The 26,681-nt window shown below is 37.5% G+C and overlaps 3 protein-coding genes across 4 annotated transcripts in view; 2 read left to right on the forward strand and 1 right to left on the reverse strand.

Moving 5' to 3' along the window:
• Nucleotides 1-18,130, forward strand: part of GRL (transcription activator) — a 37,035-nt gene extending 18,905 nt beyond the window's left edge. For both annotated transcript variants that reach the window (XM_059581106.2, XM_059581107.2), the window contains exons 13-24: nt 1,544-1,654; nt 1,765-1,843; nt 7,425-7,618; nt 10,420-10,565; nt 12,400-12,481; nt 13,216-13,326; nt 14,025-14,150; nt 14,245-14,384; nt 14,501-14,597; nt 15,652-16,643; nt 16,956-17,168; nt 17,391-18,130. In XM_059581106.2, coding sequence (XP_059437089.2) covers nt 1,544-1,654; nt 1,765-1,843; nt 7,425-7,618; nt 10,420-10,565; nt 12,400-12,481; nt 13,216-13,326; nt 14,025-14,150; nt 14,245-14,384; nt 14,501-14,597; nt 15,652-16,643; nt 16,956-17,168; nt 17,391-17,883 — 2,784 coding nt within the window. In that variant the 3' untranslated portion in view covers nt 17,884-18,130. The remainder of the gene's footprint in view (nt 1-1,543; nt 1,655-1,764; nt 1,844-7,424; nt 7,619-10,419; nt 10,566-12,399; nt 12,482-13,215; nt 13,327-14,024; nt 14,151-14,244; nt 14,385-14,500; nt 14,598-15,651; nt 16,644-16,955; nt 17,169-17,390) is intronic.
• A 612-nt stretch (nt 18,131-18,742) lies between these two features.
• Nucleotides 18,743-22,362, reverse strand: SRX (sulfiredoxin). The gene is made up of 5 exons (XM_059582642.2): nt 22,166-22,362; nt 21,886-22,049; nt 19,571-19,604; nt 19,147-19,240; nt 18,743-19,051 (listed from the first exon to the last, which is right to left on the reverse strand). The coding sequence occupies exons 1-5, from the start codon at nt 22,356-22,358 to the stop codon at nt 19,036-19,038; spliced, it is 501 nt and encodes a 166-aa protein (XP_059438625.2). The 5' UTR covers nt 22,359-22,362; the 3' UTR covers nt 18,743-19,035.
• Nucleotides 22,363-25,446: 3,084 nt separating this feature from the next.
• Nucleotides 25,447-26,681, forward strand: LOC148589769 (uncharacterized). Its single transcript, XM_088515003.1, has 3 exons — nt 25,447-25,519; nt 25,624-25,820; nt 25,953-26,681. Exons 1-3 carry the CDS (start codon nt 25,447-25,449, stop codon nt 26,679-26,681), a joined length of 999 nt encoding a protein of 332 aa, XP_088371129.1.

Raw genomic sequence — 26,681 nt, forward strand, 5'->3', positions numbered from 1 at the left:
GTTCTGCCTCGCCGGGAGAGATTGATGTTCCGGACGATCGTAGGGAGGCGTGCGTATTTGAGGTTTTTGCGCCGGTCGCCGGGGTTTCTAGCGATGATTCCGAGCTTGCGTTGGTGGGGCTGTCGTTGGCGGAGGTGCATCCGGAGTCGAATCAACTGGTTTGTGCGGCGGGGTCTGTGTCTTGTGGGACGGCGATGGTCCCTGTTTTTCCGACGAAGGCTGCTCTGTTGCCGGAGAATACCCAGAACTGGTTGTTGACTCCGGTGAGTACCCATGTCTCTCCTTTGTCTCCGGTGGTGGTCTCTGCTCCTCCGGTGGGAGCTGGTTCTGTTCCGGCGAAGGAGTTTGAACCCGTTAAGACTGCTCCGGCGAAAGGGTTGCTACGTCGGGGGTTTTTAGGGTCTAGAAATGTTTCCTCTTCCTCTCTGCCTGGGATGAAGGAGGCTTCATCGTCGGTAAAGGGCTCTAAGGTTGTAGTCGAAGATTCACTGACCTGTTCTATTTCGGGAAAGCATGCGGCTGAGCTGGGTTTGAGATTAAGCGAACCTTTTCCTCGAATGTCGGAGAGCGGTGCTCCGATTTATTCCTCTGTTTCCAAATCTCAAATAAGGTATGCCCGGAGGGTGAAGGAGAAGCTTGCCAAGCAGTTACAGAAGAACAAGGAGCTGTTTGCCGACGTTGTAGCGGAACCCTCCTAGAAGGGGGCGGGGAACTATTCGGAGGTGGTTATAGATGCGGTGAATTTCGCCTCCAGTGTGGGACTGTCTAATGGTGAAGGAGGTGATGAGAAGAGTCTTTTGAATCTCTTTTCGAATATTGAAGAAGAGCGGGAGCCCTTTACCTCTAAGGCAAAAGGGAAGCGGGAAATCAAGAATTTAGAATGCTCCATCAACTATGAGGTTAGAGAGAGACTTTCTCCGAAGCGGTACTATCGCCGTCGGGGTTGTGTTGGAACCAAAAATGCATTCTCCTTTCCTCCAGAGGTGCATTAGGGTTCTGGTTTTTTTTTAGGGCTGGTGGTGGGTTTTGTGGGCTTCAGTGTTTGGGTTTTTTGGGTTCTTGCTTTGGTTTTTTCGCTTGGTGGTGGTCATAGTTGGGTTGGGTTTCTTTGGGGTCTGTTTTTTGGGTTTTTTTGGGCTACCTATGTATACTCTTTTGTGTACTTAGAGGCGCATTGCGCTTTTTTTTGATATATACAATTTACTTATCAAAAAAAAAAAAGTGCATTGCACCCTGTCTGTACACTCTTTCTGGTAATTCTACAATCTCTCTACACAGTCATCTCTTCAATAGTCATATGGAAAAAAGAAGAAGAGAGAAACAATCGCTCCTCAATACTCCCTCCTCTTATCCCTTTAACAATTTCAAAATACATTGACATTGTATTTCTTTGTATGCATGATCAGCTGGTTAGTTCTTTTTCCTCTGTCAATGAGTGTGACTTGTTTTTACATGTAAAATCCTTTAATGTGTTAATAGTTTCGTAAAATAGATACCTTGTAATATATTGACGTTTTCTCCAATGGTTTCGTATATCGAACAGATGGTGTTTTCTGCCTTGGCTTTAGCTCAATCTGAGGTCATCTGGTTTTTCCAACATGTAGGAATTGCATCATCAAAATCTAAGGCTGCACGAATGGTACCAGTGGAAATAGTAAGTCAAGTGTTTCTTCTCTTTATTGGTTAGATCTGTGTTATTAGTTGTTTGTTTGCCAACCAACTAAATGAAGTTCTTGACTTTAACTGCTATGACTTCTGTTTCAGGATCCAAGTGATCCAACTATTGGGTTCTTATTAGATGGAATGGACCACCTATGCTGTTTAGTGCGCAAGTATATTGCTGGTAAGATTTATTCCGATAAAATTTTTTTTTCTTCTCATTATTGATGATTTATCAATATCTAGTTTCCTTGTTAAATAGTTCTGATCGAATTTTAAGTCCTTGGCTAATTTGAACTATATACAAATAATCAAAATTATGAAATGCACTCAAATCAAAACTTACTCTTTTTTTGAGTTAGGAGGGACAGCTTTCTATTATTGAAATAGTGAGAGATTAGGATCCCTAATCTAGGGATATCACAGACCCTGCTGGTTTTTCATTGATGCTGTTGCCTTATGCATCAAGACATTTCTTTATTTCTCTTTTGGTTTTTGATACATTAAGGATTCAAACCCCAAAAATCTAGTAATGTACAACCTTTCAAGCTAAATAAGAAGTTTTATGAATCAAAACACTGATATAGGGAATTTTGATGGGAAGGACACCAGTTAAAGGGATAAGAGGAGGAAGGATGAATCAACCTTCCAATGCAATTTTTGGATCCTATGGGATTGGGTTGTGGAAAAACATTAGAAGAGGGTGGGGGGAATTCTCTAGATTTGTGAGATTTGAGGTGAGGGATGAGTCTAAGATTAGGTTTTGGCAAGATGTATGGTGTGTTGATCAGACCTTGAAGACTTCTTTCCCGGTGTTGTTTAATATAGTTCGTTATAAGGAGGCCTCGGCGGCACACCATTTGTTGTTTTCTAATAACACTTTCTAGTGGAATATCACCTTCATTAAATTAGTGCATGATTGATTCAGGTTGGTTCAGGCTGGAGTATCAGTTATACAGGTTTTTGAGAGAAGTACAGGTTCCGTTCACTCAGTTTCCCTTTGCAGATTCTAGATTCTAGCTAATAGGTTGAACATGGTTGTGGAGAAGATCTTCTCAAATTCTTAGAATGCTTTCATTACGGGTACAAAAATTCTAGATTCCATTTTCATAGCTAATGAATCCCTTGATAGCAAGATTAGAGGGGGAGTGCCGCGGTTTGGAAGATGGTGCCCACTTGCTTTTTCTGGTGTTTATGGAGAGAAAGGAATAGAAGGTGTTTTGAGGATTTAGAGGGGACTTTGGAAGACATCTTAGCCTTTTGTTTTCATACTTTGTATCTCTGGATTGTGGCGTATGTCTTTCTGGTGTCGATTACTTATGATGATTTTCTTTTTCACTTTTCTTCTTCTCGTTAGGTGATTCCGTTGTATACTCCCAGTGTACTTTGGGGCGCCTATACGCTTTTAATAAAACTTTTTATTACCTATCAAAATAAAAAAAATAGCAAGATCAGATATGGAGAGCCAGGTGTGCTTTGCAAATTGGATATTGAAAAGGCTTATGATCATGTCAATTGAGATTGTTTATTGTATATGCTGAGGAGGTATGGTTTTAGGGAGAAATGACGTGTTTGGATATCGCATTATATCTCTTTGGTGCGTTTTTCTGTATTGGTGAACGACAATTTCAATAGGATTTTTTTGTAGTTCTTGTGGCTTGAGATTGTCATCGTTATGGAGGCTTCAAGTAAAATGAACTTTGCTATAGTGAATGAAGGCTTTTTATTAGTCTTCTTTGTGGGGTCTAGGAATGTTGGTGCTCTTAACACATCTCTCATCTCATCTTTCCTCCTTTTTTTTTTTTTTTTTTTTTGCGAATGACACTTTGATATTCTATGGGGCAAAACCCATATCTTTGTTACTTACGTTACTTGTTCTTATGCTTCAAAGCTGTCTCAGGTTTGAAGATTAATTTGACTAAATCAGAATTGGTCCGTGTTAGCAATGCAATAATTTTGATGGTCTGGCTAATATTTTGGGTTTTAGGGTCTCTTCTTTGCCTATGAAGTATCTACGTCTTCAGTTGGGAGCTTCTTTTAAGGTCAAATCTATTTGGGATGGCATTATTAAGAAAATAGTGTGCTTAGTGGTTGGTTGGAAGAGGATGTACTTATCTAAGGGCAGAATTATTACGTTGATTAAGAGTACCTTATTAATCTACCTACTTATTTCATGTCTCTTTTTCTTCTCTTTGCTGGTGTTGTCAATCACATACATAAGTTACAATGGGACTTCTTGTTGGGTGGTATTGGTGAAGAGTTCAAATCTCACTAGTAAGTTGGTCCAAGGTTTGTTCTCCATTCTCTGGGTGGAGGGGTCCGAAATCTACTTATGTTCAATCAAACTCTCTTAGGGAAGTGAGTATGACACCATGTGCATGAGAGAGAGGCTCTGTGGAGGGTGGTAGTGGATTTTAAATATGGCAACTTGTGGGGTGAGTGGTGTTATTAGTGATCCCTGGTTGTATGGGGTGGGTCCATGGAACAATATCGGGAGGGGTTGGGGGGAGTTTTCTAGTCGTACTAAATTTGAAGTGGGTGACAGCTATAAGATTAGATTTTGGCATAATGTGTGATGTGGGGATCAGACCCTTAAGGTAGCTTTTCTTGAGTTATTCGATATTGTTCATTTTAAGGATGCTTTCGTAGCGGATTATTTGAAGTTTTCTAATGACTCCCATCATTGGAATGTTAATTTTATCTGAGTGGTGCATGACAGAAGGGTGGATTTCTTTACCTTGTTTTCAATCTATTGTACTCTTTCAAACTGAGACGAGGGTGAAGACAAGCTTTTTTAGGCCCCTTCCAAGAGAGGGTTGTTCGATCAAATCGTTCTATAATGTCCTAATTTCTCATATTAGTATTCCTTTGGAGTAGTATTTAGCGGAATAAAGTTCCCTTAGAAGTGGCTTCCTTTGCTTGGTTGGCCACGTTAGGGAGGATCCTGATGTAGGACAATATTTACCTATATTTTCGATAAAAACGAAAATAAAGAAAATATCAAAAATAATATTGGAGCAACGCCGCTTAATCAGAATTTTACCAGCTTTCAGACAATGGAAGTACAAAATGAAAGATTGTCACGATTCCCGCTGATTATCAATTTTATATTAAGATTTTATTTTATTAGTACTTTATTTCCTTTCCATATTAGGATTATGTTTACTTTCTCTACTAGGATTAGATTTACTTTCTCTACTAGAAGTAGGTTTACTTTCTCTACAAGTATTTCTCTTCTATAAATAGGCTTGCTTATTTTGTAAAACTGAATCAATTGAATTGTTATCAAATCAGAGAATTCTCTCTCAAATACTCTGCGGAGTTTTATTTTTCTTTTAGCCTGTGGGCTTGTTTTATCTTTTGGGTAGAAGACGAAAACGTTTCTCCTTACAGAATCAAAGACGCTGCTCTTTGATTAGTTACCTTAGTCTTCCACTACATCAGTTGGTATCAAAGCAGGCTTTATTCTGATCATGGCAATCAGCGCCGCTTGTAGGGGAGGGACTCTTTTGAGAGCCAAATTCATGGGGTATCCGAGCCGGTGTTATCCAGATTCGATGGCTAACTTATACTACAACAACAACTTCTATAACGACGCCGTTCGTGGGAGAGATGTTGTTTCGAGATCCGACTACCAGCGATACATCAAGCGATCAAAGGCTCCTTGGAGAACCGAATTCCAAGAGTTCAAGTAGACTATGCACGCTATGCAACAGGAGATGCACCAAGAGATGCGCCGGATGCGGGAGACGTTGGAATGCATGCATATGGGTTCCCATTGGAATCACAGGGACAATGATGCCAAAGATGACTATGGGATCCGAGTCAAACCTGTTCAATTTTCATACGTTGACAGGTTCTTTGACGATGATGTAATTCACATTCGACCTGTCCGTAAGCATATTCGTAAATCTCCAAATAGGTACTATTCCTATGAAGAAAATATTAATTATTGTGAAAAGGACGTTGAGGCTGTTAATTTGGAGATGTCGCCAGAGAAACAATTTGTGCAGCCACAACTATTTGTTCCAACGACTACATCAGTGGAAGAACAACCACCACCTCCTCCGTCATAGGTGCAACTCATCATGATCACCCCGAAAAGTGGTGATTCCTTTGAAGAAAACGGTGAAGTTGAAGATGACATCCATGAAGAAATTGTTGGAGGAATTTTCCCGGAAGTAGACGAAAATGAAAAATCGTGTCTTTTTTTGATAAGTAATAATGCATTAAAAGAGCGCAGAGGGGCGCAACCCAAAAAAATGCATGAAAAATCGTGTCTTGATGCTATCTATGTAGATTTCTCTAAGTACCTTTCTTTAGAGGAGCCGCTCGTGCTATGTCCCGAAGAAAATTCGAGGACGAGTTTTTTTCAAGTGGAGGTGTCTAATGTAGAACACCTATATTTTCAATAAAAACGAAAATAAAGAAAATATCAAAAATAATATTGGAGCAGCGCCGCTTGATCAGAATTTTACCAGCTTTCAAACAATGGAAGTACAAAAAGAAAGATTGTCACGATTCCCGTTGATTGTCAATTTTATATTAGGATTTTATTTTATTTTATTAGTATTTTATTTCCTTTCCTTATTAGGATTATGTTTACTTTCCCTACTAGGATTATGTTTACTTTCCTATTAGGATTAGATTTACTTTTTCTACTATGATTAGATTTACTTTCTTTAGTAGAAGTAGGTTTACTTTCTCTACAAGTATTTCTCTTCTATAAATAGGTTTGCTTATTTTGTAAAACTGAACCAATTGAATTGTTATCAAATCAAAGAATTCTCTCTCAAATACTCTGCGGAGTTTTATTTTTCTTTTAGCCTACAGGCTTGTTTTATCTTTTGGGTAGAAGACGAAAATTCTTCTTGCAGAATCAAAGATGCTGCTCTTTGATTAGTTACCTTAGTCTTCTGCTACGTCAGATCCTCACTACAGATAACTTGAGGAAGTAGCATATCATAGTGCTAGATTGATGTTGCCTGGGTAAGAAGAGTAGGGAATTCGTTGATCACCTTTTACTCTACTGTGAGATTGCTAGTGCCTTATGAATTACTATTTGTCTTTTTGGGTTAGACTGGGTCATGCCTAGACGAGTGGTAGATCTCTTCGCTTAACAAAGAGGGCATTGATACTCTTCACAATGCAATAGTGTGGAAGATGGTTCTGTCCTGCCTAATGTAGTGAATCTGGAGAGGAAAAAAGCATCAAAGATTTGAAAACCGCGTAAGGATGGTGGTGGTATGAAAAGCTTTTTTTATTTATTTATTTATTTTCCTTTTTTCAATACCCTTTACCATTGGATGACTGCCTATGATTGCTTTCATTTTCTAGCTTTCTTGATTTTCTTGATTTTTTTTTTTTTTTTTTTTGTTAATTGTTTTTCTTCTATACTTCATATGTACTTGGGTTGCGCCTTTGCGTTTTTTAATTAATTTCTATTACTTACAAAACAAAAAACTCCCTTTGGATTTTTATTGATAAAATTATATTTAGTTATCAATAATAAAGAAAAAGAAGGAACAACAGAATACCAACATTGCAAGACAAATGCCATTCACTGGAAAAATGAGATTTCATATATTAGTGATCTTGGCTTCACCTGGATATAACATTGATATTTTATATGCATTTTCTCTTAATATCTATGGTAAACTTTGCTGTGCAGCAGCTAGGAATTATGCTATGTTGTTTTGTTTCTACAGCTAGAGATCTCTTATATAAATAAAGATATTTTATAAATTTTTCATACTTGTATGCAGCAATTCGTGGTTACGCATTATCATATCTTTCTTCCTGTGCCGGTAGAATCCGTTTCTTGCTGGGCACTCCAGGAATGGTGGCTCTTGACTTAGATGCGAGCTTGAAAGGACTTTTTCACCAAATTGTTCAGCACCTTGAAAACATACCAAAACCACAGGGTGAAAATATTTCTGCCATCACGTGCGATCTATCCGTAAGATATCTGTGCAAATCATGTTCTATTTTTGTTTGAGTAGATATCACTTATCAAAGGGCTTCTGAGGTTTCTGAAATAATACTAACTTGCAGAGCCTGTGATTTTCTGTCAACTCTCTTGGATGAAAGTTTCATACATTTAAAGCACTTAGCGACTAAAAATATAGTTAAATAGTTCACTTATTAGGTACCCCATGAAGGCTAAAATTTTATAGTGATGGCCTTTATCAATCTTAGAAATTGTAATAGTCTAATGATATATCAAAAGATTGAGAGATTGAGATTTTATAGTAAGTCTTGAGAGACCATCAGCTTTTATTTTATATTTTATTTTTCTTGCTCTTTATGCCTCTTCTATTTTCACTTTTCCTTGAAGGGATTTTTCATTGAACACTCTCTCTGTACTTGTGTTGCCACTCTTCTATGCCTCCTTAATTTTATTTCTTATGCATATAGAAAACACATCACTTGGAATACTTGTGTATATATTACTTGGGATGCTTTTTTTTTTCCTTGGTGATAGCTGAAATTGTTGGTACGTGGTTCAATATTGTATGATGTACTAAACATGTTGAGGAAGGTTATTCATATTTGCCGAAATCCTAAGAGTTTTCAAAAGTTTCTTATATTTGAGTTATGTGTTTGTGTGCATCTGAAAGCTAGTCCTTTTAGCTTATTTGTTTAAGTATTAATTATTGGCAGAGATGGTGAAGACAAGCTTTGTTGGGTACCTTCCAAGAGAGGTTTGTTCGATGTTAGATCATACTACAATGCCCTTATTTCCCATGATAGAACTCATTTCCCTTAGTATTGACAAAATAAGGTTCCCTTGAGAGTTGCTTGTTTAGTTAGCCGCATTAGGAAAGATCTTTACTATAGACAACCTTAGGAAGAGGCATATCATTGTGGTTGATTAGTGCTGCATGTGTAAGAAGTGTGGGGAGTTAGTGGATCACCTTTTGCTCCACTGTGAGATTATCAGTGCTCCAAAGAGCACTATCTTCAGTAGTGTAGGGCTGGCTTGGGTTATGCTTAGTTGAGTGGTAACCCTTTTTGCATGCTGAAGAGGGCAAGTTGGTAGGCTTCAGTTTGATCCAGTGTGGAAGATGATATTGTTAAACTACCATTTGTCCCAAAAGCTTAAACTGATAGGAAGGGTTAAACTTAATCATTTAATGTATACTTTAACACTCCTTCCCATGTGTGGACTCAAACTCCATTTTAATAGATAAGGCCTAACATATGAAATATTTGATTTAAATGAGGGGTGAGAATTGACGAAGCCAGGGTTTAAACTCATAATCTCTGGCTCTGATACTATGTTAAACTACCATTTGTCTTAAAAGTTTAAGCTCATAAAAAGAGGTAAATTTATGAATACTTTAACAGATACCTTTCTGCCTTATGTGATGTCTTTAGAGGCAAAAAAATGATCAGAACTTTGAGGATTGCTAGCGGACATCGTTGGAGTTAAAAGCTTTTTTCTTTAAGATACTTTACTATTGGGCTGTTGCCTTTGATTTTAATATTTCTAGCTTTCTAGTTTTTCTAGATCTTTTCTCTTCTAGTTAGGTGGCTCCTTTCATACTTTTGTGTACTTTTGTTCCATCCTTTGTGCTTTTTTAATGAACTTGCAATTACTAAATATTAATTTTAAATTCACAATTTCCTATTGGCTTAAATTTTTGGGATAATTGGTGATTTTAACATGGTACCAAATCAGATGTTCTGAGTTGAACCCTAATTCTACAATTTACTCTCTATTTCAATTAAATATTCCAAGTGTGACGCTTCTTGTCAATTTCCTATTAGCTTAAGCTTTTAGGATAATTGGTAATTTAACATGATTCATATTTATGTTTTATAGTAATGTGAGAGAGGTAATTGATACAATTACAAATGTTCTCTTATCATGTATGCATGAAGGACAAGAGATAATAGAGAAAACAAATCAGGGAAAATGCATAGGGAACCTCAAAGCCCTTCAAACATATGGATGCATGTCTATATGCGTGAGAAGACAATAGACACGATTATGGAAAATAGAGAAGATACTTATAAAAAAGAAAAAAGAAAAAAAGAGAAGCTCATAGGGAAAATACAAATCAAACACGAGGATGCATGTTTGCTATGTTTTCAAAGTCTCTTACTTTCTCAATTATCTGATCATTTTTTGCACTTTTCTGTTAACACATGCATGTAAGCATATATACCTGCTGCTATCTTCTCTTGTTATTGGGAGGCATGGAAGACCGCGTATGCATTTCTCTTTTATCTTCATTACTCCCTCTTCTCCTCTTCATCATATTAAATTTATATATATATAAAAAAAAAAAAAAAAAAAATGACGCAACACGTTATTCACGCATGCACGTCAATGAATTTTCATGGGGCTTGGAAGTATGCTCGTGTTTGCCCTGTAATATCTTCTGTCTGTTGGCCTTCCTATGGTCTTCTCTTGTTATTAGGAAGCTTGGAAGACCACACGGTGTGCCTTCGTTCTTGTTCTCTCTGATCTTTATTACTTCTTTTCCTTATCCTTTGTTTCTCTCTTGCCACATTCTTTTGACCTGAGGGTTGGTTCTCTATCATGTTTAGCGAAATGCCACAAAGCCATCATTATGTACAACTTGTGCGTATTTTTTAGGTGTCCTCCTTTTGTAACTCATCCTCAGTTGAATTTCTCGGAAATGGAGTCTTGATTTAATATTCTCATCATTGTTTTATCCGTATTATAGTTCTCAATGGCTTCTTTAAGGTTACATTATGAATAAATAACTATTTGTGTTTATTAATCAGGATTTCAGAAAGGATTGGTTAACGATATTGATGATAATCACATCTTCTCGGTCATCTACAAACATAAGACATTTGGAGAAAGCTACAGTCTCCACTGGAAAGGAAGGATTATTATCAGAAGGAAATGCTGCATACAATTGGTCCAGGTGCTCCATCTGACTTTGATTAGTTTCCTAAATGAATACAATAGTTGACGGTTGCAATAAGATACAACACTCAATTTTAATATTTAACTGACAAAAAGAATTTGTACTGTAATTGTGGAAATAGGCCTCTACAGCATTTACAGGTGGATATCTGCCACTAAGATATTTATTTATCATTAGAGTTGCAATATTTATGGTATTTAAATGTCTTTTATAATGAATTCAAACAATTGAGCCATACGTATGGCATAAAAATATGCATTCATTATAACACAATTTCACATAGTTATTAATAATTGTGCATGCCATTATACTTGTTTTATTATACTATTTTGGTCAGATTATTTGTTAAAATTAAGGGAAAAGTACACATGCCTCCTTCAAACCACCACCCGATCGCCAATGTTGCCTCCAAACTAAAGATTGTGTCAATGTCCCTCCCTCCCACTTCTCTCAAACTACCAAAAATTGTCAATGTCTCTCTTTATCTTGCAAAAGACAAAAATGTTCTTAACAATTTTTTAAAAAGACAAAAAATGCCTCGGATCTTGTGATTGTGGGTCACCATGACCCTCGATAGTGTTGTGGGCTTGCTACAAAAATATCGTTAATAAATTTTTTTTTGTATCAAGGGTATTTTTGTCAGTGGGGGACATTTGACTATTTTTTGTAATTTGAGGGAGACATTGATGAAATCTTCAGTTTGGGGAGACATTGACAATCGGATAGTAGTTTGAAGGGGGGTACATGTACTTTTCTCTAAAATGAATGATGTAAATAGTAAAGATGTTACGGTCCAACTGCAGTTGGTCTGCCAGTAGAACTTCTCATCCTAAGCCTCTTATTTTTCCAGTTAGTTGAAACATTATGGGCTTGTGTTTAGGAGTTAAGAAGGGTGATAGTTGGAGCCAAAAAAAGAAGAAGAAGGGTGATAGTTATTGCTAGGAAAAAATGCTCTTGTTATTCACTATCAAGGATTTGGAGTATACCCCTATCGTTGAACAGTTTTTTTTTTTTTTTTTTTGTGTTGGGCCCACAGAGGCGAATAAGATCAAATAATTTTTGATTGGAATCCCAAGTTCACAAAATTTCAATAATAGGAAATTTGCAGGAATGAGAAATTCATGGGATCTGTCTTCAATGCCATTTTCCAAACGCTTCTAAGTTCAATGTTGTAACACCCTGGTCTCATATTGAGACGATAAGGAGTAGCCCACATAGAGTGAGTGGTTTATAAAAATAGTTATGAGTGTTAAGTCCCACATTGCTTAGTTACTAAGTAAAATTAGTTTTATAATGAATTATAGGGAAGTTCCAAATTGACTAGTCCTTTTGGAGTTATAGCACAGATGTGGCTAGCGCTTTTCCTTAGGTCTTTACAGATGGTATCAAAGCCATCTAGTAACATCAGGTCATGTGGTACTAGAGCACTGCATGATGTGGTTCTAACATCCTCGTTAGGAGTTTAAGAGGGGGAGTTTGTAATACTCCGGTCCCATATTGAGAAGATGAGGAGTAGCCTACATAGAGTGGGTGGTTTATAAAGATAGTCATGAGTGTTAAGTCCCACATTACCTAATTATTAGGTGAAACTAGGATTTATAATGAATTTTAAGGAAGCTCTAAATTGACTAGTCTTTTTGGGGTGATAGCGTAGAAGATGTGGCTAGTGCTTTTTCCTAAGTCTTTACAAATGTGCTAGGTCATCATATTCTCAAAGTGATAGCTAATTTGCTTCTTTTTTGTTGGAATAGTTATATGCACGCTAGCTTACATGCTTGGATGTCTGTAGAAGAGACACTAATGGCATGCATCTCCTTCTCTTCTGATGCAGATGTGTTGATGAACTGGAGTCTCAATTATCAAAGCATGGAAGTCTTAAGAAGCTCTATTTCTACCACCAGCACCTTACAGCAGTAATTTTTTCTTTCTATTTCTGCGAGTTGTTCTCTACGCTCCCTGCTACTATAACTAAAAAAACTTTTCAGTGTACTAATAATTTGAAGACTTTCTATATAGGGAAAATTACTAAATCGGTTGCTGTGGTTTGACCTGTAACAAATAAATCCTATGATTTCAAAATGAGTTTATAAATCTTCGTTGTATCCTTTGTAACAAAGTGATCTCTCTGTACAAATTTCTGCTTTTTGTCCGCCTGTCCTTATGAAATCACAATTTTCCCTGAAATAAAATAAAAAAATCATAAAAAAAAACAGAAGAATTTTTTTAAAAGTTTGGGGGTGGCCGAACCTCCCCTGTAGCCTGGGGGTGTTTTGGCCTCCCCTAACCGACCAATGGGGTTGGCAGACCAGCACTAGAACCAACCTCTAGGGGTGGTCGAACCACCTCTAGGCTATGATGTGGTTGAGCCACTCCAAAACTGACAATTAGGGGTGGTTGAACCCCCTAGAACTTGCTAGAGGGCCATCCCAAACCAAATGTTTTTTTTTTTTTTCTTTTTTTATTTGAGGGTAGAATTGTAATTTTGAAATGGCTTTTGACAGAAAAATATGGAGGGATCATTTTGTTATAGAGGCATACTACAGAGATTTATAAGCTCATTTTGAAACCACGGATTTAGCAATTTCCCTTCTATTTATTCTGTTGAAATGGTGTCTTACACTGACATGGATCTTAATTGTTATGATAGGTCTTCAGGAACACCATGTTTGGACCAGAAGGGCGTCCTCAACATTGTTGTGCATGGCTTGGCGTTGCAAGTAGTTTTCCAGAGTGTGCTTCTCCCATTGTTCCAGAAGAGGTAGAATGCTCCTCTCCTCCCACTCCCCAAGCATCCTTCAGACTCATATTTTTGATTGCTTAGAAGCCTGCAGTATATAGAAAAAAAAAAAAAAAACTACATATCATAGCATTCTAATATTTCATTGCTAAATGGGTTCTAAATTGTAGATAGGCTCTATTTCTTTTGTTTGTTTTTTTGTTTAATATGTAAGAAATAAGGTCGGTTATATGTTCAGTGAACAATCACAAATTTTATTACATGCTGGATTTAGAAAAAATGAGAGGCATATTATTGCCAAGTCAAAAGTTTTTTGTATGAGGATAATATGGCCAAAAGTTGCATGCGTCTATTATTGTTTTACTGAATCTACCTAAAAGAGGATCATGTGCATGGAGAGGTTTCGTTTTTTCAAGGTTAAGGGTTTACAAACATGCTTTTGATTACTATTAAAATTAAGGTGGAAGCAAAGTTTTTCTCCCTTAAATTTTATATTATCCTATAACGTGCAACACATATGGGAAAATTGATTCCACTTTACCAATACAGTGACTTAATTCGCTGATGGCAACACTGCCAGGCTAATGAATCTTGTTTTACTGATGCGCAAACCAAGCTCATATACAGTTCCACCTTTTACTATGTGTTATGCTCCGTGCACACACACAGAAACATGAAGGAAATTATATGATCGTCACTTTACCCCATACTGCAAGCAGGTAACTAAAACTGGTCGGGATGCAGTACTTTATGTTGAATCTCTCATTGAATCAATCATGGGAGGATTGGAGGGATTAATCAACATTCTTGATTCAGAAGGAGGATTTGGTGCCCTTGAAATTCAGGTTGATACTTCTATGTCCTATTTTAATATAAAGGAATACTTGAACTTGATCCTGTGTTCCTGTTCCATGAAACTGATTTTGAGAAATTTCTCAGCTTCTTCCAGAGCAGGCAGCTTCTTATATCAATCATGCATCTAAAGTTTCAATTCCTTCAACTAAATCTCCGAAGTTAGCAGCTGGTTTTCCTTTGCCTGGTCATGAGAGCTATCCTGAAAATAATAGTTCTATAAAAATGTACGTAATTTTTTTTTTGGTAAAAAAAAAAAAAAATCTAATTTTAAGTTCTCTTTGGATTTCTTTCACTTGGAGAGTCCACAACTTAACATGTCTAATTCTTTTGGTTACGGCAGGTTAGAAGCTGCGATGCAGAGGTTGACCAATTTGTGCTCAGTTTTGAATGATATGGAGCCTATATGTGTTCTAAACCACGTCTTTGTCTTGAGAGAGGTGAAGCACTTATCTTCTCTTTTTTTTTGGTCGCTTAATTTTTTGCCGTTGCCTCTTCAATTGCTTGGATGACAAGGAAATAGGGTATATTTGGCAGATTTGTCAACTACTCAAAAAGAAAAAATAACTCCTTTGTGCTGGCTGAGCAAACTGGGTTGTCTCCACATTCAATGACCATCTAAAAGATTTATAGAAGACTTTGTTGCAAAATATTTTATATACCTTTAAACAAATTAATGACACCAGATGCTCTGCCATGGTTCTAACTTAACAGCAACAAGAGCCCTTCTTCAATTGATATTTACATAACATTAACAGAGCCTAATACAACCCTCCTTCAGTGCCCCAGGTATCTGATGCATGTGGGGTTCTATAACTCAAGTCATCAATACCGTTCTCCAGAATTTTCTATTGATACAATTTAGAAGGACTTAAGGTGCCCACAGGTGCCTATGTGGCTCATCTCCTGAATTACTGAAACTTATAAAATAGTTTTGGTTCTAATCTCAATAAATCAAATAATTTTTGGTTTTGGCTGGCTATACTGGTAGTTAGTGTGTCTTATCAAATGTTATTTTTACTGCATAAGGATGACAATTTGTAATTAATTAGGAAAACTGTTTAAAATCCTTAAAGCACGCAGGATTCCTGCAGTATAAAAATATAAAACAAAAAAGGCATGTACATTTCCTCTAGTCTTTTATGTGATGAATTTTGCTGTCTTAAATGCTAAAAGTATTTTTAAAGGGTCAACTTTTTAGGAGCCTGTACCATTAGAGAAGTCAGCTTTTAGTATTTTTCCCTTTTATTCATATAGTGGTTTTCTGAATTTGTGTTGTAAGATGCTTTGGATTCTTGCCTCTTTTGCATTAAAATCTAGAATCTCTTCATTCTTACGTGTTTGCAATTGTACTAGTTTATGATACAATCACATCAGATGCATATGGATATTTGTTTAAGTACATTGTGCCTGGGAGGCACACACATTTGGGACCTAAACAAAACCATACCAGATTCGTGTAATTCCTCTCTAACATACAGTCATCAACTGCAGTATATGAGAGAATGCATCCTTGGGAACTTCAGGAGGAGATTGCTTGCAGTACTTAAAACTGATAATGATCTTCAACGACCTTCTATTTTGGAGTCGCTGATTCGCAGACATATCAGCATTGTCCTTCTCACAGAGCAGCATATTAGCATGGATTTGACCCAGGGTATCCGAGAAGTTTTACTCACAGAAGCCTTCTCAGGACCAGTTTCTTCTCTGCACTTGTTTGACAATCCGACCGAACAACATACTGGTTCAGCCGCTGAAGCTGTATGTAACTGGTACATAGAAAACATAATCAAGGATATCTCAGGTGCTGGAATTCTGTTTGCGCCCATTCATAAATGTTTCAAGAGCACAAGGCCTGTTGGTGGATATTTTGCTGACTCAGTCGCTGATTTGAGAGAACTACAGGCATTTGTTCGCATTTTTGGTGGCTATGGAGTTGACAGGCTAGACCATCTGCTGAAAGAACATACAGCTGCTCTTTTAAATTGCATTGACACATCATTGCGATCAAACCGTGAGGTGCTAGAGGCAATTGCTGGCAGCCTGCATTCTGGTGACCGAATAGAAAGAGAGGCATCTATGAAGCAGATTGTTGATGCGGACACAGTGATTGAATTTTGTGCTCAGGCTGGGCTGGCCATGGCTTTTGTTGGGCTTCTAGCTGAAGCTGCTGGAGCTGTGCTTGAAGAAGGAGCACCCTTGATATATTCATTGCTAGCTGAGGTAGTTAAGCATATACCTGATGAAGTACCTGAAAAGAAGGAAATTAGGAGGTTGAAAGGAGTGGCGAATAGTATTGGTGTGGTCTGTGATCATGATTCCAACTGGGTCAGATCAGTCTTGGAAGAAGTTGGGGGCGCAAATGATGGTTCGTGGAGCTTGTTACCATATTTATTTACCACCTTCATGGCATCTAATGTTTGGAACACCACTGCCTTCAACGTGGAAACTGGGGGCTTCAACAACAATATTCATTGCTTGGCAAGGTGGGTATGCATTTGTTTTACCAAATTAGAATCAGGCTTATGACAAGTCTTCTTGAATGCTTATGAGTTGGATGCTATCTGATACACAAAGTTAACAAACACATATGAGCAAATGAGTTAAATTCATTCTTTTGTACCATGTAGATCTGCTCAAACTACTAAGTTTGTTAGCACAGTATCTGATTGAATATCTTCTAGAGACCTTTATGAATATCGAATTGAAAAGTTAAGCTATGGTCTGCTGCACATGAACTACTGTACTGGATCGTATTACATTACTTTGACAGCCAATTTTTTTTTTTTTTTTGGCAGGTGTATTAGTGCTGTGATTGCAGGAAGTGAGTTTGTTAGATTGGAACGTGAGCATCAGCAGAGACAATCTTTCTCTAATGGACGTGTTGATGAGACACTAGATCCTGAAATACAGAGCCATTTGTCAGCTGAAGCTAGCATAAAGTCCACATTGCAACTCTTTGTCAAATTCTCTGCAGGCATTACACTGGATTCTTGGAGCGAAACTAACAGGTATGATTATGATTTGATACTATACTGCATAATAATATGATGTATTTCCAAATGCCCGGTAACCAAAAATAAAATAAAATAAAATAAAGGGCAAACATTGTTGGGGTAACTTTCTCTGTTGTGGTTGCTCTGTAATTCTCCAGTTCAACTATTAGCGATATTTGTAGTTCTGTTAATATGTACACAATCCCAACTGTTAAGCTTTTCCACTGCTCTGCACAGATCTCATCTCGTAGCACAGCTTATCTTCCTAGATCAACTTTGTGAGATCTCGCCATACCTTCCAAGAAGCTCTCTGGAACCCTATGTTCCTTATGCCATTCTTCGTTCAATATATAGCCAATACTACACAAATAATCCATCCTCGCTGCTGGCCTTACTAAGCGTGTCACCCCGCCATTCACCTGCTGTATCACTAGCACATGCATCCCCTGGAGTACGGCAGCACCGTGGTGACTCTCCTCAGTATGGTGCTTATGATTCGGGTTACTTTAAAGGATCATCATCACATGGTCAGGAGCACCTTTATGATAATGACAGTGGAACCCTAAGGGGGACTGAAATTAAGCACCGGAATGTTCGCCGGTCTGGGCCACTGGATTACAGCTCAAGCCGTAAAACGAAGTTTGTTGAAGGCTCAAATTCGGGGAGTACAGGTCCCAGTCCATTACCAAGGTTTGCAGTATCGAGATCTGGTCCACTAGCATACAAGTAGAAAGGATCTCCAACACCAACGAGGGTGGTAAATTATCTGCTTTTGGTCAAGGATTAGTTATTCATGCGTATATATACTTGAGCTAGTTCATACAAATTTTGACTTAACGTATACATGAAATCACTTTCCTGTCTGCAGTAGCCTATCATGTAAATTAATGTCATTTATGCCATTCCCTAGAACCTCTGCTTAATTTGTCTTGCTAATATATCATTAATTCTACAGCTTCAATAGCTTCTTAAGAACATTGTTTTCTTTTGAAATTGATGAAGTATTTGTATATTATATCTGCAAAATGCCTGCACCATTTAAAATGCACCGAGACTCATTTATCTGGAGTGGACATTCAGACCTTTAATTATTTTTAGTTGTTTTGGTTTCTTTTTGGGATCCATAGCAAGTATTTGGTTGAATTAGCAATTGGGTGTGTGCCAACAGTTATAAATTGGTCCATCACCATAGTATATAGACCTAGGCATGCTTGTCTTTATAGGCCAAGATAAACGTAATGCTATTTTGAGAATTCAGTGGGTCCGAAAGCCTTCAAAATCTGTATCACTCCGATCTCATATTAAAAAGATGAGTAGTTCGCATTGCATGTAGCGAATGGTTTATAAAAACACTCATGGGTATTAAGTCTTACATTGCTTACTTAGTAAGTAGAGTTGGCTTTATAAGTAATTGCATTTTATAATAACCTTCCCCCCTGCATGATTTGTCCCTTTTTTTTTTTTTTTTGGTATGGTTTATCCCATATTTTTCACGTTGAGGCACACCTATTCTCGACATGACTACATCTTCATAACGTCTAGTGGTGGTTGGTTTTATCACAGGTAACAAATAATGTACCTAAAAGAAATTGAAAAGCCAACTATGATCAATAATTCTTATAATGCCATTTCTCTTTGTTCTAAAGAAGAAGAAACATTGGCATTATGCCTTTTGTTTTACACATCTTCGTAGCTGACAAAATACTACCATATATTATCAATAACAGAAGCATAAATTCAAGCCAACTCTCTCTAAAATTAAATATATCGGTAATGCTGTGTATAGAGACATCTATAGACACAAGGAAGCATAGACAATGTTGGTGTCTTTTGCAGCTAAGGCTTTGCAGGTTCAGATAAAGTTGCAGAGTCGCTCCGATGTTCACCGAAGGTGATGCCTACAAGATGTAACAAGAAATTTATACAATGTTTTTCAACAGATTAATGTAAAATACGATAGTCACCGGTAAACAAGGCCAAATAAACCATGAACCTCAGAGTTTCTTTTGTTCCACGTCGAATTTTGCAACGGATTGTAGGTAGCCCTAGGCGCTGGTGAGCCTCGTAGCGGTGGCAACCAGAAAAACCTACAAATTACAAAGAAGAATGGATGACCTTGGGTCTTGGCAAAACACATGAAAATGTTTTGATATTTAGATATAGCCAAATTTATCCCTATGCGGGTCTGATAAGGATCCATAGCAATTAGCTACTTGAATGGCTAGCAATTGAGACAATTAATGTGAGAGAGTTCATATGGGACTCACCTACTTAAATAAATTTTGGACTGTCCGGCCACTTGGGCAAGTAGGTCCCATACGAGAATTCTCACATTAGCTAGCAATTTAGGCAGCTCATTGCTATGGATCCCAATTCAAGGAGTTTTATTTTTTATTTTTAAATTCTTATAAACCTACCATAGTAAACTCCATCAACCTCGAGAACATCAATCTGCATCGATAAAGAGACAGAGTAAGTCCACTAAAATTGGGGTTGGCATCATATATAAATTTCTCCAAATGGAAAGAAAATGAAATTTAAATGGAGCATCAATGTTTGTCTATTGTATATCTGAACAGATTACAGATGCTTACCAGGGCATTTTTTTCCCATCAAAAGAACCTCAAACATATGCCATACAGGAATAACAGTAAAGTATTGCAATCCATATATTGACATGACTAGAAGGTCATACTTTAACACATCTTCCTCCTTGAAATAGTTTACTTGTTATCTAATAACAGTAAATTAAAGTGCTTCTAATTGTTTTTCTTAGCTTTGAAGACAAAATTAATCCCTAAAGTGCAATGATTAGATAAGGCGAGGCACCGAGATATAAACACCATGAGAAAAAAATTCAAGCAACCTCTGCTTTTTACCTATTACATGATCTATATGCATGCTCTTATTCTTATTATTAATTTTATTTATTCAGATTTATCCAAAAAAAGAAATACAGTTACATTTTCAACAAAGAAAAATGAGCATGCGACCGAACATTCCTATTATTTGGTGTCATGCAAAAAATTGTAAATCCAAGTGTAAATCTTTCAAATAAAACGAAAGAACAAGAACAAGAGCACAGGGGTATTCTCTAGAAAAACTCAAACATCCCCTCGAGAGAGGAAGAACACACAAACCCCCTGCTCTCTCAAAGTAAAACTATACTAAGCAACTATGCAGATCGAAATACATCCTCAAAAATACCCAAAATATGACACCATTAGAAAGATTGAAAGATCATGGAGTGAATTTCACCTAACTTTAACCCAAAATATGACCCCATTAGAAACAATACAAAAGATTGACCAAAGTTTGAAGGATTCATTTCCTCTGGGTAAAGGACATTTCCTTTGTTTCCCAATGAGAAAGTTATACTTCACGACATATCATATTGAGGAATGTGACCCACAACTGATATCTTTCGTTTCATAACAAACTAACTGTGATCCTCCCTCCAAATTCCAAAGTGCTCTTGCAACATCAGTTAATAACAGTCACAAAAGCTCCAAAACACAGTATTTGTACAATTAGTGCATTGATGAGGTCTACAAATATAGGTAATGAAGTGTAAAATTATGATCATAATTGTAAACTAACGCAATATAGTATTGCAGTTTTCACTTCTCTGCCAATAACCAACCAATTTGAAAGACCATAATATTTCTTTGAAGCAACAACACTAACTCAGACATTCTAAAGGAGAGTTATGCTTTCAAAAACCATATTCAAATCGAGTGCACCATCAGATCTTACACCTAAGGAGTGGAATCTTTGAACATCTCAAAGGGATTGTCTAGTTAATTCCATGACCAAGTTCTAGGTTTAAAATTTTCAGGAGCTTGAATATTGTCTTTACCAGTTACAACCTTAGCAAGGTCTTCAATATTGTACTGCCAAGATAATATATTGCTGTTACGTGACTAGAAAATTTGAGAAAACTTCCTAGTAATATATTGTGATTTGTGGCATTATACAATGCAGAAAACCATATGGTGATAAGAGAAATACTATTTATTACATTGGTATGCGAGTACCTTATAACTGAAATGACATAACAGTGAAAATCCGCCATTGATTTTTCTTTTTACAAGTCCTTGTTGTTTTAAAGACTGGTTTTTACTATTATGTCATCCCAGTTATATATCAGTTGTATAATAATAGCATTACTCTAATGATAAATATCGCCAGCAAAAAACATTTATTCCAAAATTTGTAGCATATTTTCTTTAAAAAGCAAAAACCCATGAAGTATCATATTTTGTCAACAAGAGTAAAAAAAAAAAAAAAAAAATCACCATCTATCATTAAATTGATTTCAGAAATGAACTACAAATTCTATCTCAATGTTATACACATACTTGTAGTTTCTACCGTTTATTGTAAATTACAATGATCACGACCGAGCTATTCATTCAAAATGTGTCCTTTTACACTGCCAACTAAAAGTGTGCTATATATTTTCTCTTAAAGCTCTCTCAGTTCGCTAATAAAATCTAATTAAATATTAAGTATTCCATAGACTTGGGACAGTGGACCCAAGAAAAGAAGAAGCTCTAGTCCATAGAGCCTTGTGCAACTATTTTTCTTAAAGTTTAAGTACCACTCGCAAAATCTACTTTTAAGTGACCAAACAGTGATTACCATTCATTTTCTCGGAAACCAAACAAAGCCCACAACTCAATGCAGCAGATCAAATACCAAGAAATAGGGGAAGTAAGAGAGTGCTCACAGGTACTTGGAGGCCGATTTCTTGGATACTGTCCATGAGGTCCTTGACTTTGTGAGGATCGTTGGCTCTCGTTCGCATCAACGGCCTTTTAATCTGGTCAAGCGGAAGCTCCACTATCACTGGACCCCCATTCCCTCCACTCTGAGGCCCACCCACTGAAGCCCCTGCTCAACATTTCAGAAATATACAACAAAAACACAGAAAAACAGAGAATTTACACTACACCCACAAAATAAAAAGATTACCCAGAAAGCAAAAACGAATCATAATAGTAGTATACCGTTAGATGTCGCAGAAAGAGAGAAGCTTCTCAGGGTCTTTGGGACTTGCAGTACAAAATTCGCCATTTTCTTTTCCTTTTTCTTTCTGGGGTTCGATTGTGTTGGTGCTCTGTTCGAGAAATGTGAAGAGGTAGTAGAAATAGTATAGGGAAAAAGAGTGAATGAGGACAAACCAGGTGATATGATTAGCATATCGTGATTCATGCGTTAACATTAGGGATGATCGTAGCCACACCCAACGTTAAACGGTCCAGATGATAAGGTTACTGCTTCATCTTCATATGTGACTTTTTTTTTAAAAAAAAAAATTTATTAACCACGAAAATTATATTTATATTATGTGATACCTATTACCCAATGATAATTTATGTAGTTTTTAATTAATCCCATGATAATTTTAAAAATATGTGAGTTTATATATTTTTTGAAAATTAACTAGAATAATAAAGAAAAAAATCCAATATCAATTTTCTTTTATTAATAAAAGACACGTGTTCATCGTGTGCAATATATATATTTTTTTTAGAAATGATAAACTTTATTTTTTTTAACCATCTTTTAATTATGTCGACAGTGAATAAATGAATTTACTATTAAATTTATGCAAGGTTCACATGAGTCCACAAATTTAATAATTAATCTATTGAATTTATAAAAAAATATAGTTGAAACATAGTTTTTTTTTTTTTTTTTTTTTTTTAGGGTTAATTACTTAATTACTTTTTTAGTGCCTAAGTTTTCACGTTTTTATTTTTTCTCATCTAAATTTTAATTCATATCACAGATGCTTCTTAACTTAAGAGTAAATACTAGTTTAGCATCTCCCACCATTTCGTCAACCAAACTAATAGACTGCAATGTTGGTGGTTCCAGCCACCCCCTACAATTGGTCTAGGGTTGGTTCGACCACTCCCATGGCCTTTGGGGGTGGCCAGCCTTTGGGAGTGGTTTTGGCCACCTCTTTTTGGCCATTGGGAGTGGTTCGGCCACTCCCATGGGCCTTAGAAGTGGTTCGACCACCTTAAAATCGGCCATAGGGGATGGCCGAAACCACCCTATGGCAGTTTGTTAATTTAGCTGACGGAATGGTGACGAAGGTACTAAATTTGTATTTACCCATAAATCATGTATTATATTGTGATACGAATTGAAACCCAAGTGATAAAAAAATAAAAACATGAAAACTTAAGCACTAAAAAAGTAATTAACCTTTTTTTTTTATTGAAAAACGAAAAACAGAAATTATGTTTTTGGGCATATGTTAATATCGAAACTCCAATTTCTAATGTAATAAAATTAAGACACATGTTTCGAATATAAATAAAAGAGTAATACTATTTAGGGTGGCTTTTAATAGTATTCATCATCCTCTTTATTCTCCTTCATCCCTTTAAGTTGATGTGGTGTGGCTTGTAATAGTATTTTATGCATAAAAATTAATATTTTAATTGAGAAGACAAGGTTACACAGACTTTGAGGGATGAAAAGAGAATATAAAGTCATAAATTGAAGACCCCATTAAGTGGAATACAGATAGAAATCTCGCTCTCTGAGCTCCTCTAGAAACTTTGTTTCTTCTTCTTTCCTTTAACTTTTCAGTCTGATCCCAACCCTGCTCCCTCCTCCATTGATCTCCCACAAACAGAAATGGAATCTCTCATTGCCCAAATAGAAGCTTTATCCTGGGAGGACCTTTCCCCCCAGTTAGAAACTCTACCCTTTAAGCAAGTTACAGATGAATATCTTCCCCTTGTAGGGCATATCATTTCTCAGAAAACTCAACAATCAATCTGTCAATGCTTCTCTCATCAAAGCCTGGCCCTTTGCCGTTCCCTTCTCCTTTGCTGTGCTAGGACCAAACCTATTCCTTTTCAAATTTTCAAAACAGGAGCACATCACCAGGATATTCGACCAGACTACCTGGAATGTCAATGGTTCACTTCTTGCTCTTCAAATATAGTCTCCAACTGCTACCATAGGAGAACTTTCCCCGAAAGATGTCCCTTTCTGGATACAAGTGCATGGGCTGCCTCTGTGCAATATGACTTCCAAAAATGTTGTAGCCATTGGGAAAGGCTTGGGTCATCTCCTGAAAGTAGATGAGGTCAATGGTGCTTCCTCCACCTTTCGTAGCTACCTCAGAATCCTGGTAGAGATTGATTCTTCGAAGCCTTTGAAGCCTGGCTTCTCTTTTGCTAGACCTGATAGTGAAGTTACATGGGTGAGCCTTAAGTATGAAAGGCTCGATGTTTATTGCACTGATTGTGGTTTGATTGGGCACAAACAATTCTTCTACCTAACTCCTCAAGCTGCTAAATTTCCTGCCAGGCACAAATCCTCCCTCAAAGTCAATATACTCTCCAATCTTCTTCCCACTCAACCCTTTGATTATCGTACTGTAAACACACCCCAACCTGGTTCTTCTCACGAGTTAGACCGAGGCCATGAGTCCACCCAGCTCCAAATACCTAGCACCCCTCCCAATGCTAGCAAACCTGAACATTCCCTCAAACCTATCTCTAACCTGACATCCCAATACCCCAAGCCCTCCCCAAACACGCCAAAGTCAGCTCACCACCCCTCACAAACTGCTTATCCTACCAAACATGTCAGCAATCCCACCTCCCCTACCACCAAAAACATGGACACACCCCTCCACATTCCATTAAATGCTCTTTCACTTTTTCAGAAACCCATTCCCCTCCTTGCCAACAGCTTGTTGGATTCCAACCAACCACCTGATCCCTCCATAATGGATCTAACTCCTCTGAGGCCCATAATAGCCCACTTAGACTTCTCAGCCCAAAATCTTCAGCCCAAGCCTACTCAAAACTCCTCTCCTATCCCAATAGTTTTAACAGCCACAACACCTTTGGTCACTCCCGCCAAAAAACTCATCTCTTCCTCTAGAAAAGCTTCCCGTTCCCTTAAAATACCCCCTCTCACCATCACTGATGAAACCCAGCTCTCTAACCCCAGTTTCCCCACTTCCTCCCCCAGCTCTCCCTCTTCCTCTCCAAAGAACAAGAAAAGAACGAGAACCTTTGACTTGCTCACCCCCTCAAAAAAAAAGTCCTGGGTTTCCTTCTGAGAAAGAAACTCTCACACCTCAACCAATAGACTTTTCTTTGCCCTTTGCTCCAGGTCTTTTTGGAAAGACCCCAACTAGAGCAATGTTCAAAGCAGCTCGAAAAGGTAAAAATAAAATGGTTACAGCAGTGGAGGCTGCTGAAATTGATGTCAAGTTGAAGGGAGGCTATGCCAAGCCTCCCCAGCACCAATGAAGATCCTATCTTGGAACTACAGGGGGCTCTCCAGGCCTGCTGCAGTTCGAAGCTTGAGGGTGTTGATCCGTGATCACTCCCCAGATGTTCTCTTTCTTTCCAAAACCAAATCCCCCCCCCCCCCCAAGTCTCTGCTACTTTGAATAGACATGGATTCTTTCTTATGTCTCAAGTTGCTGCTTGTGGTGCTAGTGGTGGTCTAGTTGTTACCTGGTGGCCAGGTGTGGATCTTGATTGCTTCATCACAAACAAGAACAACATCTCAGCATGGTGTTACTCAGATCCCCCACACTCTTCATGGATTCTCTCTTGTGTCTACGGCGCCCCAGACAGAAATGACAAACAGGCCTTTTGGGATTCTTTCACCTCTGTTGGTGAATTTTTTTAGGCCCCCTGGCTGTGTATAGGAGACTTCAACTCTATTTTGAATCAGTCAGAAAAACTTGGTGGTAGGCCTGTTGTTAATTCTAGTAATTGCTATTTCAGAAATTTTATTAATCAGTTTGGTTTGATTGATCTTGGGTTTGCTGGAAACCCTTACACCTGGTGTAACCATAGACAAGGACCTGCTATCATTAAAGAAAGACTAGACAGAGGCCTGGCCTCCCCAAATTGGATTCACTTACACCCTGAATACTCCCTCCTTCATATCCCTGCTTTCAACTCAGATCACAACCCCATTTCCCTAAACACAAACAACCACTCCTTTTTCCTCCCAAGACCTTTCAGGTTTGAGGAGTTTTGGTCCAAAGACCCCTCTTGTGGTAAAGTGATTGACACTGCTTGGAAATCTCCTGTTTACGGTAATCTAGCCAACTATCTTCCCAAAAAGCTCAAACATACCAAAAATGCTCTATTGAAATGGAATGTTTCTCACTTTGGAAACATTCAGAAAAACATAAAGGCATCTCTTCTTCAGCTTGATCTAATTCAGCAATCTCCTCCTTGTAAATTCTCTTTTGACAAGGAAAATCAATTGAAGCTTGAATTAGAGCAGCTTCTCAAGCATGAAGAGACTCTTTGGCGTTCAAAATCCAGGGACTCTTGGTTGACTTGTAAGGGTCTTAACACCAAATACTTCCACACCTCTACTCTCATCAGAAGGAGATCTAATGCTGTTAACTTTCTCAAGTTAGATTCTGGTGCCTGGGTGTCCTCAAGGGCAGATATTGGGAGAAATTTCACCAATCATTTCACCACTCCATTTTCCACCTCTAACCCCCATTATTGA

This window comes from Corylus avellana, chromosome 1 (genome assembly GCF_965113065.1).
Source record: "Corylus avellana chromosome 1, dhCorAvel1.hap1.2, whole genome shotgun sequence".
Taxonomy (NCBI): Eukaryota; Viridiplantae; Streptophyta; class Magnoliopsida; order Fagales; family Betulaceae; genus Corylus; species Corylus avellana.

Excerpts from the sequence above, each read along its gene's own strand:
- SRX (XM_059582642.2), bottom strand. The coding sequence starts at position 22,358 with ATGCTAATCATATCACCTGGTTTGTCCTCATTCACTCTTTTTCCCTAT. Across the intron at positions 22,050-22,165 it reads TCTTTCTGCGACATCTAACG|GGGCTTCAGTGGGTGGGCCT; the intron begins GTATACTACTAT and ends AATGTTGAGCAG. Across the intron at positions 19,241-19,570 it reads GGTTGATGGAGTTTACTATG|GTTTTTCTGGTTGCCACCGC; the intron begins GTAGGTTTATAA and ends TGTAATTTGTAG.
- LOC148589769 (XM_088515003.1), top strand. The coding sequence starts at position 25,447 with ATGAAGATCCTATCTTGGAACTACAGGGGGCTCTCCAGGCCTGCTGCA. Across the intron at positions 25,520-25,623 it reads AAGCTTGAGGGTGTTGATCC|TTGCTGCTTGTGGTGCTAGT; the intron begins GTGATCACTCCC and ends TTATGTCTCAAG. Across the intron at positions 25,821-25,952 it reads TTTGGGATTCTTTCACCTCT|TTTGGTTTGATTGATCTTGG; the intron begins GTTGGTGAATTT and ends TTTATTAATCAG.